At 44.9% G+C, this 12,643-nt stretch overlaps 1 protein-coding gene across 1 annotated transcript in view; it reads left to right on the top strand.

Moving 5' to 3' along the window:
* Positions 1-12,643, top strand: part of col12a1a (collagen, type XII, alpha 1a) — a gene marked incomplete at its 5' end in the record, with an annotated part of 69,901 nt that overhangs the window by 828 nt on the left and 56,430 nt on the right. The window contains 11 exons of the mRNA XM_083633914.1: positions 3,038-3,154; positions 3,268-3,411; positions 4,005-4,058; positions 5,486-5,749; positions 5,992-6,156; positions 6,420-6,593; positions 6,804-7,094; positions 7,264-7,866; positions 8,896-9,174; positions 9,285-9,560; positions 9,707-9,979. Of these exons, the coding sequence (XP_083490040.1) occupies positions 3,038-3,154; positions 3,268-3,411; positions 4,005-4,058; positions 5,486-5,749; positions 5,992-6,156; positions 6,420-6,593; positions 6,804-7,094; positions 7,264-7,866; positions 8,896-9,174; positions 9,285-9,560; positions 9,707-9,979 (2,640 nt within the window). The remainder of the gene's footprint in view (positions 1-3,037; positions 3,155-3,267; positions 3,412-4,004; positions 4,059-5,485; positions 5,750-5,991; positions 6,157-6,419; positions 6,594-6,803; positions 7,095-7,263; positions 7,867-8,895; positions 9,175-9,284; positions 9,561-9,706; positions 9,980-12,643) is intronic.

The raw sequence follows: 12,643 nt of genomic DNA, 5'->3' as shown, positions 1-12,643 counted from the left end.
CATTAGATTCTTGTAAACCTATCTAAGTCTAATTTGAAGTGGTTAGGTTACAGTGGTTGATATAAAAGTATTGTATTTAGTCATAAATCTCTCTAAGTAAGACATTTGTTTTTAATTGTTACAAAAAAGCATGAGGTCTTCTGTGCTTATATAGTATAATTGTTGCAATAGTAATTATGTGCTTATTACATGCTATAGATGTCACATGAGCTGATAGACTGTTATAATCTGTCAATAATTTTGACAAAATATGACAAAGTAATTTCATATGCAAACAATTTTAGTCCAACTAGTGAATATGGCAATATGGTATGGAACATTTCAAGAATTGTTTTCCTCCTGAAAAGCTGCCCGGCGGGGAGAGAGAGGAGCCGAACGTCTCCTCTCATATATCTTCACTCACGGAATGGAAAGACGTAATATGAGAATCACAAATTAATCCTCAGACAGCGCAAAGACAAAGAGCCTTTCTCGGGCTTCTTTTTTGCGGGCATTCGCAAAAACGCTGAGTTGCAATCCATATGGAAAGTTAATATGCAGTAATGTTTAATGTCAGCACATGTTGTGGAATTACTTTGGCATCTGTCCGGCCTCTTTGGGAGAGTCGGTGTTCTTTCCTCCTCTGCTCGGTCTCTCCTCCTGGCAGTAGGTCTCTCCTCCTGGCAGTAGGTCTCTCCTCCTGGCAGTAGGTCTCTCCTCCTGGCAGTAGAGCAGGCCTGGCTGGCTGGAGGCTGAGGTTACACAACAGTAGCCAGGCTCTGGCCTCTGGGAGCCATGGGGGTGTCCCTTTATTAGGCACTGATGGGACAGACATCCATATACCTGACAAGAGCAACCTCAAGTCCCAGCACACCAGCGGTTGTTATTTCATCTTTCTTCCTCTAGGGCTTTTTATTTTTTTAACACAACACATAAGGTCAAATAAACTGTAACAAACTGACTAACAAAATTACATGTCCATGTCTTCTTGCGATGAAGAATCTTGGGAGAGGCAAGCGCGTTGCTCATGTGACTGAAGACCCGCCTAAAACCTTCTTACAAATGTTCTCATCCACCGTCAGCTTCACACCTCACCATGCTACACACATGCACACACACACACACACACACACACACACACACACACACACACACACACACACACACATACACACACATACACACGCACACACACACACGCCCCTTACCAACATGTCAAAGTGCGTTTGGTGTCGGCGATGAGTACTCGTGGAGAAATGAGGGGGGGACCGGCCCATCCGGGCTCCTTGAGTTGATATGCCAGGTTGGTGATCCTCCATGCCAGCTTTTTACGTTTTCGGTGGGCTCCTGTTTGTCATCTGCCTGTGCATTCAGTGTCCCACGCTATGGCTTCCTCCTCCAAGTGTATTTTACAATGATATTCTTGCGTGCCATGGGCAACTTCTCCTGTCTAACACATGCATGCATCCACATGGCAAAGCCCTTTATGATCTTGATATGTTCCAGTCTTTTGCATGCATGCTTTACTTTTCATCATCCCCATTATGGACAAGTGGAAGAATTAGGGCCTATCTAGCAAAGTAATGCAACCCAATGTTGTTTGCATAGTGATGATTATATTGTGTTAACCTCTTTTAGCACTGTAATTATCTTGCGTACTAACCTGAGTTTACTTTGTTCGGCTTGTCTTACTTAAACTCTTCAATAGCACATTACTGCAATGCAAGCTAATTTGCGATGTAATAATATACCATTCCAGCAGAGTCATATAGAACGGTAGGATAACGTTAGGCCCCAAATTGTTGCAATTTTTTTAATACTATCCTCTACACTTTAGTGATAATGAATTATGAACTCCAGGCAATGACCCCCCCCCCCCCCCCCCCCCCCCAATTGAAGGACATAATTTTGGTATTCAACTATTCCAATCATTCTACCATACTTGTACATATAAACAACACATATTAATTATTAACATCCCTCCTCCTTCTTTAATCTTGGTTTAAAAATTTCTTTGCCACTAGTTTGCCAAAGCTGCATGCCAAGATCCAGTAAGAAAGAATATCATTTTAAAATATGTTTGTTATCTGTTTGTGTGGTCCCCACTGTACATGGAAACTACCGGCCAATCCATCAAAGTTGTTGAGCCAAACAACTTTCTCATGTACATGATGCATGACGCTGTGATCCAGTCAGCCCCATGTGGAGACGCGTGGTCTTGCCCCACTGTCGATGTCTTCCTGTGTTTATTTCAATGTACACACTTGTGTCTCTCAACAGCCTCTTCATTTTGATTTGTCCAATTTAGTGTCTCGTCCCCTCACGCCTTCTCATGCATCACGCTGCCAATGAAAAGAACGTACACAAGAGTCCCCAGCGACGAATTGTGTATTCTTTTTGAGAGGTTTGCAATGGATGTGTGCCAATCACTTGTGTAAAGAGTCTAAATAAACAACAAATCACTTCTTATCTTTTAAATATGTTTATATACCTTGTATATATAACATGTGGCGTCCAATTCCGTCAGTGTTACTTCAACAACTACCTGGCAACCTTGATTCCATTGTATAATCAGTAACTTATGAATGAAATGATTCTTGTACTTCTGTGATGCTGAGAGCAGCTCCATTATGAAGGCAGTTTAATTAGTGGGCGGGGCATGCATTGTGATGACTGCACTGAGCATGCGTTGGATGGTTCACTCCATGTTTGCACTCTGGTAGAGTTTGTGTGGAGTTGTCCGCTGCTTGAGTTGCTGGCCTCCTCGGTTGCGCAACTCAAACAAACGCCATTTTTCCTCCAAAATGGCTTCTCACCACTTTTCCAGTGTTGTTACATGTTCTTTATTTGTCACCGTCACAAGTGGATGTCAGTTCTATTCGTCTGTCCCCAACAATGAACAAGTCCGCTTCAGTCATGAAGTGTTTGTCGTTGGGATCAATGTGAATGCCTGATTTAATTTAAAAAAAAAACTTTTGATTTGAACATAAATATCACAGTAGTCATACACAGCTTTATGTTTGCAGTGATTTAACATTGTTTCACCTCTTGTTTGCAGTGCAACCCCCTTCAGACTTGAACTTTAAAATTCTAAATGAAAACACTGTGCAAATGTCATGGACAAGACCCTCAACAAGGATAGAGGGCTACAGAATACAAGTAATCTCAGACACAGGTCAGTATAGATTCAACACTTAACTCACTGATCACATTAATAGTATTGAATAATTCTACTCTATTTTATCTTGGAAACCATTGTAACGGCAATCTCTCCATTCCTTCTCCCAGATGAACCGCCCAGAGAACTCAACCTCCACTCTTCTGACACTACGACCTCCATCACTGACCTGACCCCTGACCTCGACTACTCTGTGTCCATAAACTCCTATGATGGCACCGATGAGAGCATCCCCATCTTTGGACAAATAACCAGTAAGTACCGTACACGCTTATTGAGATTGTTTGTCAAAAAGTTCTTAAGTTCCTTAAATTGGGTCATATTGTTAAGTGATCAGAACAGCAAATCTTATCATTGACATGTAAGTACACAGTTATGCTTACCCAAGCATAACTGTGTACTTACACATCAGTTAGAAGCATAATAAGCTACTCTTCTATTTGAAGTAAGGAGTTTTCTTATAATGCGAGAAGCTTATAAACAGAATGTGTCCTTATCTCCAGAAATAACCCTGTGATACTGTCACAGTCAAATTTTCCATTTTTATTCAATTCATTTTATATGGAGCTGTTCATTGGTCTCACATCAAAGATTATAACGGGCTGGGACAGACTCCTTCTTTTTTCTGGCGATGGCAAACCGTAAGAAATCACATCTGTTTATTGAAGCCTGAATCACTTACTGTTTATAGCTAATGTACCAGAAAGATATGTGTTTGTGTGTATGCGGTTTTCGATGCTGTCGACCGGCTTTTATGACGTGTTGATTCTCTTGCCTTTTTCCGCTGTGAAAAGGCGCACATGAGACAGGGGCATTGCTAACGCCGCGACTGTGTTCTGTGTTTCAGTCCAGTCCAGCAACTCCAGCGGACATGTCAGGAGGCCACAGTCAGATGCAATCAGTGAGTATGTTTACTAAAGTGTCAACCAAAATCTGAACAGGGCCTGTCCTTTCCAATTCCTCCTCCAGATTCACTCTTTTTATATCAATGTTTTTCCATAGGACTTCCATCATAATATTCCCCCCCGCCGGAATAATTTGCTCAGACCTACATTTTACTTTCTGTTGAGTTGTCACCGGCCGGGCAGACGGGGCTCCGGCAGTGGCTGGGAACGTACACATTAGTCCCCTTAATTGAAACCAGTCTGCACATCAAAAAAACACAGGAGAGGAAGGCTTGAAGCAAGGAGACAGGGGTTCTGTTATGCGTCATGTAGTGAAAGGGGGGAGGGGGGGGGTGAAACCTCTCCACTGATCCCAAGCAAAGTGGTGATGTCACCGTTTTGCCACCTAGCTGCGAGTCTCGTTCCCTTAACTGTTAAAAGATGTGGAAAAGCATTACTGCTCTTGATCAGATGTCCCCTATTTCAACCTGTCCTCTGGCCCTGTCCGAGAGTCCGCTCTGTGCTGAGCAGCAGGGAGACTCACTTTTTCCCCCCGCCCTGTTGATTCTTCTGCTGGAAACTGCACCCGTAGGTCCAGATGCTCCTAAACCCTTATTTATGGTAAAACGCTCATAGCGCTCCTTTCACAGCCACTGTAATTGTGTGACTAAACCCCTACTTTGATGACTTCGTTTTGACATTAGGAGACAGAATTTGGAAAAAATAAATAAAATAAATAATAACATCCTTTAAATTATGAGCCTTATGAGATGTGAGGGACAAAATTCAGAGTCAATGAGACCTAGGGGAATGAGGATTTAAGTCCATCCACATAAGTCCTGCCAATTATTTCAATAGAGTCATCTTAAATGTTCCAGAGAATTTCATCATGATTTAAAGCCCACTGGGATTTGAAAGTATAAAACTGAACATTGCCTGTGAAACCTTTGCTGAATGTTTAGTCTATAAAGCCACATTCTTGTCTCTGCTGGAATGACTCTACCAGCCCACTGTTTGGCACCGGTCTTCATTGGCTGATATTTCCTTTGATGTCAGAACGCATATCTCTGAGCCATCCAACAAACTGTCAGGGATTTGATTTTATTTAGACAGCCAGGATGAGACATGTGCCAAAGCAAAAATATAGTTCCAAGACCAGGGTGTTACTACCATACCTTGGCACCTTCGGTTTCACAGGGACCATATTCGACTGACACATTTCTGGCCTGAGAAAAAGCCTGGTTCTGGGCACAAATGATGCGCTTCCCTACGTTTCAAGTTTTTTCATCAAATCTCAACCCAGTAGTAAAACCCAAACTGGTCCTAATCTGGATAAACCAAGCAATGGACTTGGGTTGATCAGTTTATTTTATGAGTATTTCATTTTTGCATGGTTCCATTACATGAGGTGACTATTTGTCCTTTCTCCATCCTCTGTCCTCAGAGTGTTCGGTCAGTGCGATAGCAGATCTGGTCTTTCTGGTGGATGGCTCTTGGAGTGTGGGTAGGGAGAACTTTAAGCACATCCGTACCTTCATCAGCGCCATGGCGGGGGCCTTTGACATTGGCGAGGAGAAGACGCGGGTGGCCGTGGTCCAGTACAGCACAGACACCCGCACAGAGTTCCCCCTCACCCGCTACACCAAGAGAGGAGACCTGCTCCGGGCCATCAACACCCTGCCGTACAAGGGAGGAAACACTATGACAGGTAAGGATTCTTTAGAGGGAGGACCATTTGGATGGACCAAGATTTATTGATGCCTCCTAGTTAATGATCTACAAATAAATACGCTTTTCAGAAGCTCCAATGTTTTATGGAACATACAGTATATGGGCCAATATGTCCTAGCACAATTTTGAGTGTTGGCTTCTTTCTTCATTACCTTAATCTTCCTTTATGGGATGATACAGTATATGACTTAATAATAAACATCTGCTTGCTCTCTCTAGGTGATGCCATAGATTACCTGCTGAGAAACATCTTCACAGAGGCGGCTGGATCCAGGAAAGCTTTTCCAAAGGTAGCCATGATCATCACTGATGGAAAATCCCAGGACCCAGTGGAGGAGTATGCTAAAAGACTTAGGAACATCGGAGTGGAAATATTTGTCCTAGGTATGGTTTATTATTCACTGTTTTGTTGAATACTGCTCTCCCCATGTGAATGTCTGCCTGTTCTTGGACACTGCTTTATTTTCCATTGGTTTTTGGTTGCGAGATCCCTACTGGATGTAGTACAAGTCAAGGAATATGTTTTTCTAACATACACATGATGTTGAAAAACATTGAAGTAACGGCACTCTAGCACATGTGCAATGCAGCCGCTGAGTTCAATCCTTCTGACGTCATATTGCTGCGCTTCGTGTTTCATCATTCAGGCATCAAAGGAGCGGATGAGGATGAGCTGAGGGAAATGGCCTCCACACCTTACGGCAAACATGTGTACAACGTGCCAAACTTTGACCAGATCCAGGAGGTGCAGAAGCAGATCATCACAGAGGTGTGCTCTGGGGTCGATGACCAGCTCAACTCTCTAGTCAGCGGAGAAGAAAGTAAGTCAATTGATCTTTCATTGTTTAAGGTCAGGTTTAGTACTACATTAGTTGGGGGCCTTTGATTTTGACATTAAATGAACACCATACACCCCAGCAAACATTTCAACATTGAATTGATGTTTATACGACGTAAGATTCTCCCACCTGTCACCTGTCACCTTCACCCTTCACCCCAACTCGTTTTTGTTTCTTGCCATTTCCCCTTAGTGGTGGAGCCAGCCTCTAACCTGCAGGTGACAGAAATTGCCTCCAAGTCAATGAGGGTGACATGGGACGCCTCCCTGGGTGACATCTCAGGCTACAAGCTCACCCTCACCCCCATGCTGCCCGGAATGAAGCGCCAAGAGCTGTACATGGGAGCCACCCAGACGTCCATCAATGTCCGTGACCTTTCCCCCGAGACAGAGTACGAGATCTCCCTTTACGCCCTCAAAGGTCTGACGCCCAGCGAACCCGTCATGGCCATGGAGAAGACACAGCCTGTCAAGGTGTCGACAGGTGAGCTGCTTTGTTGTGGATGCTTTACCACCTCTCCTTGTCTCCTTGTCCAAGTTAGATACATCCACACGCAATCACAAAGTCCCTACAGACACACACATATCCCCTTCTGTTTCATCATGAAGGCCATACAAGGCCACATAACCCATGCTTTCCTGTCTTTACCCAGAATGCTCTCTGGGAGTGGATGTGCAGGCTGACGTGGTCCTGCTGGTCGATGGCTCTTACAGTATTGGATTACAAAATTTTGCCAAGGTCCGTGGCTTCCTGGAGGTGCTGGTCACCTCCTTTGACATTGGACCCGGCAAGGTGCAGCTTAGCTTGGTCCAGTACAGCCGCGATCCCCACACTGAGTTTGCCCTCAACACCCACCATGACACTAGCGCTGTGGTCAAGGCCGTGCGCACCTTCCCCTACCGCGGAGGCTCTACTAACACAGGCAAAGCCATGAGTTATGTCAGGGACAAGATCTTTATCACCGGCCGTGGAGCGAGAGACAACGTCCCCCGCGTCATGGTCCTCATCACAGACGGGAAGTCATCCGACTCTTTCAAGGATGCAGCGACCAACCTGCGGAATGCTGATGTGGAAATCTTTGCCGTTGGTGTGAAGGATGCAGTGAGGTCAGAGCTGGAAGCCATTGCTAATCACCCGGCGGACAGCCACGTCTTTGAGGTGGAGGACTTTGATGCCTTCCAGAGGATCTCCAAGGAGCTGACTCAGTCCATCTGTCTGAGGATTGAACAGGAGCTACTCAACATTAAGAAGCGGAGTAAGTAGGATGGTTGTATATCTGTACAAGCTAATCTAAGCTCTAGGTCAGTTTGTTGACCTATACCTTAGCTATATAAACATGCTCAAAAGTGCCTGGCTTCAGTTCTGGTTTTGCTCAACATAAAATGCATCCAGTGTGTAATTTACACACTGTAAATTACTGTAAAAATCCTCCATGTTAGCATGTTCGACATGCTAACATGGACATGACATGACATGACATGTCCATTGTTCATACTTCATGACACTGTACTAGCTTACTGGCTGGCCGGTCCATAGGTCTAGGTCTAAATGGCAAAGAGCCAATGCAATCAAGAAAAAGTGAAATACAGCAGCAGGATAAACACTGTATAAAATCTGATGCGTTCAGACAAGGAGACACAAGCAAAACATTCTCAACTCACTTGAGGTTAGCCTTCCTACCAATAGTAGAAACCACATGCTCGCTGTTCACAAAGGCTCCGTGACACCATTTGTTATCATTTACTGTTTTAAAACCTCTGCAGCAACTGGAACAACAGTGTGTTATGACCGGACCATCAATTTGATTCAAAAGCACTGAGAGGTAGTCGAGCCGTGGCTACTATTCCAACAGCGGTAGAATGACATCACTCCAAACACTATGCTTATTGATACTGTCATCCCAAAACCCAGAGCAATTAGTGAGTCTAGCATGTCGTGCTTGACACCTTCTTTTAGCCTCATTAGCTGAATGTGTAGGCTACAGTTATGCCAGAGCAGTAATAGAAGGCTATGGACAGAGACGAAGAGTTAAATTAAGCAGAATTAGCCCCACAGAACTCACAGATTTATGGTCTAATAACACTATTTAATTATGTAGATAGTGTTCATATACATCCTAGGATGTTTCTCCTTCAGTCATTACATAATGACTGCAGCCTTAGCAAGGAGGTTGTGTCATCAGATGGTATGATAATACCAATTTATATTTGTAACTTTAAATGGTTCGTGCCAGTTCATTGCTTTCGATGAGGAACATTTCTAACAAGTACCAATTTGTTTTCAGGTCTGCTTCCACCCCAAAATCTGTTGTTCTCGGAGGTTACCTCCAGAAGCTTCCGTACCAGCTGGACGTCTGCTACCACCAGTGTTATGTCCTACCTGGTGCGCTTCCGCAAGGCTGAAGACGTCACTGGAGACTACATTTCCCTGGCGGTGCCTGGAGACACCACCACTGCCCTCCTGCCCCACCTTTTCCCCCTCACCGCCTACGAGGTCAACGTCTTCGCTCAGTATGACAAAGGAGACAGTTTTCCTTTGACCGGTGAAGAGACCACACTTGAAGGTAAAAGGAATTAATTTGTAACTTAGGAGTATGCTAAAAGTGTACACCTTCATAGTCATTAGGATGATGATGTCTGGACTCCCATCTAAAAAGTTATCCCTCTTTTTCAGAACAAGGGACTGTACGAAACCTACGAGTAACGGAGGAGACGACGGACAGTTTCAGGGTGTCGTGGCAAGCTGCTCCGGGTACGGTGATCCGGTACCGCCTGTCTTACATCTCAGTGAGTGGTGGTGGAGAGATCCTCCAGGCCCAAACTACTGGACCTGAGACCACCATAGTGCTCCAGGAGCTTTTCCCCATCACCACCTACCGTGTGTCTGTGTCTGCTGAGTATGCTACAGGCATAGGGGAGGAGATGCAGGTGGATGGCACCACCAAGGAAGGTGAGTGAGGAACTGCTCAACTGTTTTTGTGTAATAAGAAGTAACCCAAAATTCTCTGGCTTAAATCCAATCCACCACAGACTTACTTTATTACACTAGAATGTATACTGTGAATGATTGGCTGATCCATTTTTGTTTGCTTTCAGTCCGAGGCTCTCCTCGCGACCTTCGCGTCTTTGACGAGACCATATCCACAATGAAGCTGGCATGGCAGGCCGCTCCAGGGAATGTCGTTCAGTACCGCATCGCCTATAAACCCGCCGAGGGCGGTGAGAGGAAGGAGATCGGTGTGAAGGGAGATACTACCGAGGCTTTGCTCAAGAACCTCCAGCCAGCCACTGAATACGAGCTGTTTGTTAGCGCTCGATACTCTTCTGGTTTGGGCGAACCTCTTCTGGGCACAGGAACCACTTTGGAAGGTAAGGGAGACTTCTATAATCTCTACTTTGAATGCTCTGCATGGTACTGACTGATTACTGCTATCGCCAATGCGAGACAGAAGTGTGAAGCATGACTTGAGGCTGTGGGCACAGTGAGCGGGTAGGGCTGAGTAGACTAAATGTACTGTGCTCTGCTTCCTTTCAAGAGGCGAGAAACCGTACAGATTACAAAGTATTGGGTGATGTGTAGTTATTGAGATTTTGTTCAAAATATCAAAATGGTCATATTTCTCGACTTTTCACGGATACGAGATCATGCATGGCGTCAAACCGTTGAAGTGAAGCCCATTGTCTCCAAGTCCCTCCAGGAATGGTGCGGTCGGCATTCTTGGCAGCAGGCTGAATCAGAATGAAGGAAGCTGAGCTTTGACTTTGCAAGGATGGTTGAGTACAGTATATGGGCTGTGGTTGGTGAGGAAAAGGCTGGAATGTGGCACTTGATGTCATTCGTTTGGCACAGACAGTGGCTTAGGTTGGCTTTGCCGCCCATGAAGGCAGTGAGATGGAAATGGGTGGGGGGATGCTCGTAAACCAGGAGCACTCATGGAATGGCTTGGAACCATGCTTGGAACAGACAGAGAGAGCCATATGCCTGGCTGCTTCTGGAACGTTAATACCTCTCCATCATATGGTTTATTATTTTACAGTGATTTATAAGACATATGAGGAATGTATACTATAATACAGTGGTTCTCAAATGTGGGTCCGGGGACCCTCAGGGGTCCTTGAGGGGGTTCCAGGGGGTCCCCAGCAAAAAAGGGAATAATTTATTTTCACTATAATTCCATCCATAAGTAACACAATGACAGAATGTATGACGATTGTGGTCATGGGTTTCATACACTTTCTGTAACATCTAAAAGCAAAAATCTTATCAAATGGAGGACCCTCAAACAAAATGTTATCAAATGGGGCTCTGTGTCAGTTTAGGGGTCCCGACATGAAAGAGGTGGAGAACCATGTCCACTGCTATATAAACCTCCCATATTAGTCTGACTATTGGTAAATGCTATGGGTTTGCAATGCCACAGATCTGGGGCTATTGAGCTGTCAGTCATCTGAGTGTGACCAGCAACAAAGGTCATCTCGCTGTACTTCAATGAGAGATGAAGAAGGCAATGTCAAATCAGTGGTTGAGCCTCTTTTTCTGTCCACAGACAGTCCTAGAAGGAGGCTCCTTGCACTTGAGAGAGAGGAGCATCTGCTTTTCAGGAGTTGTCTTTTTCTGTAGGGTCCAGCACAGAGACGAGGAGAGATGTTATTGTCAGGGGGGTTACACCAGCGGGAGGTCTGAGGGTGAGGTGTGTGTTGAGAGAGAGAGATGGGGGGGGGGGGGGGGGGTAGCTCTAGGGGGCTCGGCTACAACAAAGGCACTGTATCCCACATAGAAGAATGTCACATCCCCCCCCCCCCCCAGTCAGTTCTGCTTGTGGCGGCTGAACCAAAGGTCACCAAACCAGGGCAACAGCTCGGGGTCGGGTTTAGAAGACTGGTTTGGAAAGATACAATGCCCTATTCTAGCCTCTGACCTGGGCTATGGTTTGGATTGGAGATCATTTACTTGGTTGTTGGCAAAAGGGTTGACCCAAGACAATGGCCTACTGTAAAGGAAATTGGCCAAACTGAAAATAAATGGGAAGGGTGATAAGCCCCATTTGGCAATTATGACCTCTCACTCTGGTGCTAAGTGATCAGACAGGGGCTCACTGGCTGTTGTTGTAGCGTGAATACAAAATTGACATTGTGTTTTATTCTTCTTCTTTTTTTTTTGTATGCCAAGATGAAAACAGTGCTGTGGCTGTTCTTGTTTCATATGCTACCATATGGACGTGTCTCTGAAAAGCCGTTTGAGCCCACCAGCACACCAAGGCTATTCGATATTCATGTCACCCCCCTGCACTGCTTGCAGGCAGGAGCCAGGTCCCCGGTGCCAGGTGTGTCCTTATTTAATAGGGCCATTTATTACATAGCACAGGGACCTGTGCAGTGTGCAGTGTGCAGTGTGCAGTGGGTTGAATAAGAGCACTTTGACTCATACTCTGTCCTTCTGTGGAGTTTCATGTTGCCATTTTAAATTCACAACCTGACTGATCCACGTTTGTTTATGTTCTGCGAAGTGAAAGAATTGGAAGAAAATACCTTCTTCCTCTTTTTTTTGCTGAATTTTCCATGTTCTTTGTTCCCACGTTGACCAAAATGGTTTTGATTACATAAATGGTTTCCTCAGGTCAAATCTGCACAGTCATCAACCATACACCCCCACAGGAAAAAGCAGAGCAGCTCTGTGCTCGTGACAAAGCACTTTGTATAGTTAGCCCTAATAGGCTGTCATGACGTCAGCACACCTCAACAGTGATCTCATTGTTTTGAGTGCCACTAGCTTTGAGGGACCCTCTCTGTGAAGTCGTCCATGTAGGCGAGAGCTCAGTGGAGGAAAATTGCTTTCACAATAACACCCCTTGTGGCTAACATTGGACAGTAGCCAATACAGAAGTCTTGAGTAGGATTAAATTATAACATCCTGTTGAATCGAATTGACTAACGGAAATAATTGCATCTCCAAGAGAGAGAAGATGTGATTAATAAATGTAATTGCCAAGATGTGCCCAATTACAATGACGCACCTTCTCTCTCTTGGAGATG

The sequence above is a fragment of the Poromitra crassiceps genome (assembly GCF_964638095.1).
Source record: "Poromitra crassiceps genome assembly, chromosome: 3".
NCBI classification, from domain to species: domain Eukaryota; kingdom Metazoa; phylum Chordata; class Actinopteri; order Beryciformes; family Melamphaidae; genus Poromitra; species Poromitra crassiceps.
The sequence above is the reverse complement of the archived record's forward strand: the minus strand, read 5'-3'. Positions and strand labels throughout refer to the sequence as shown.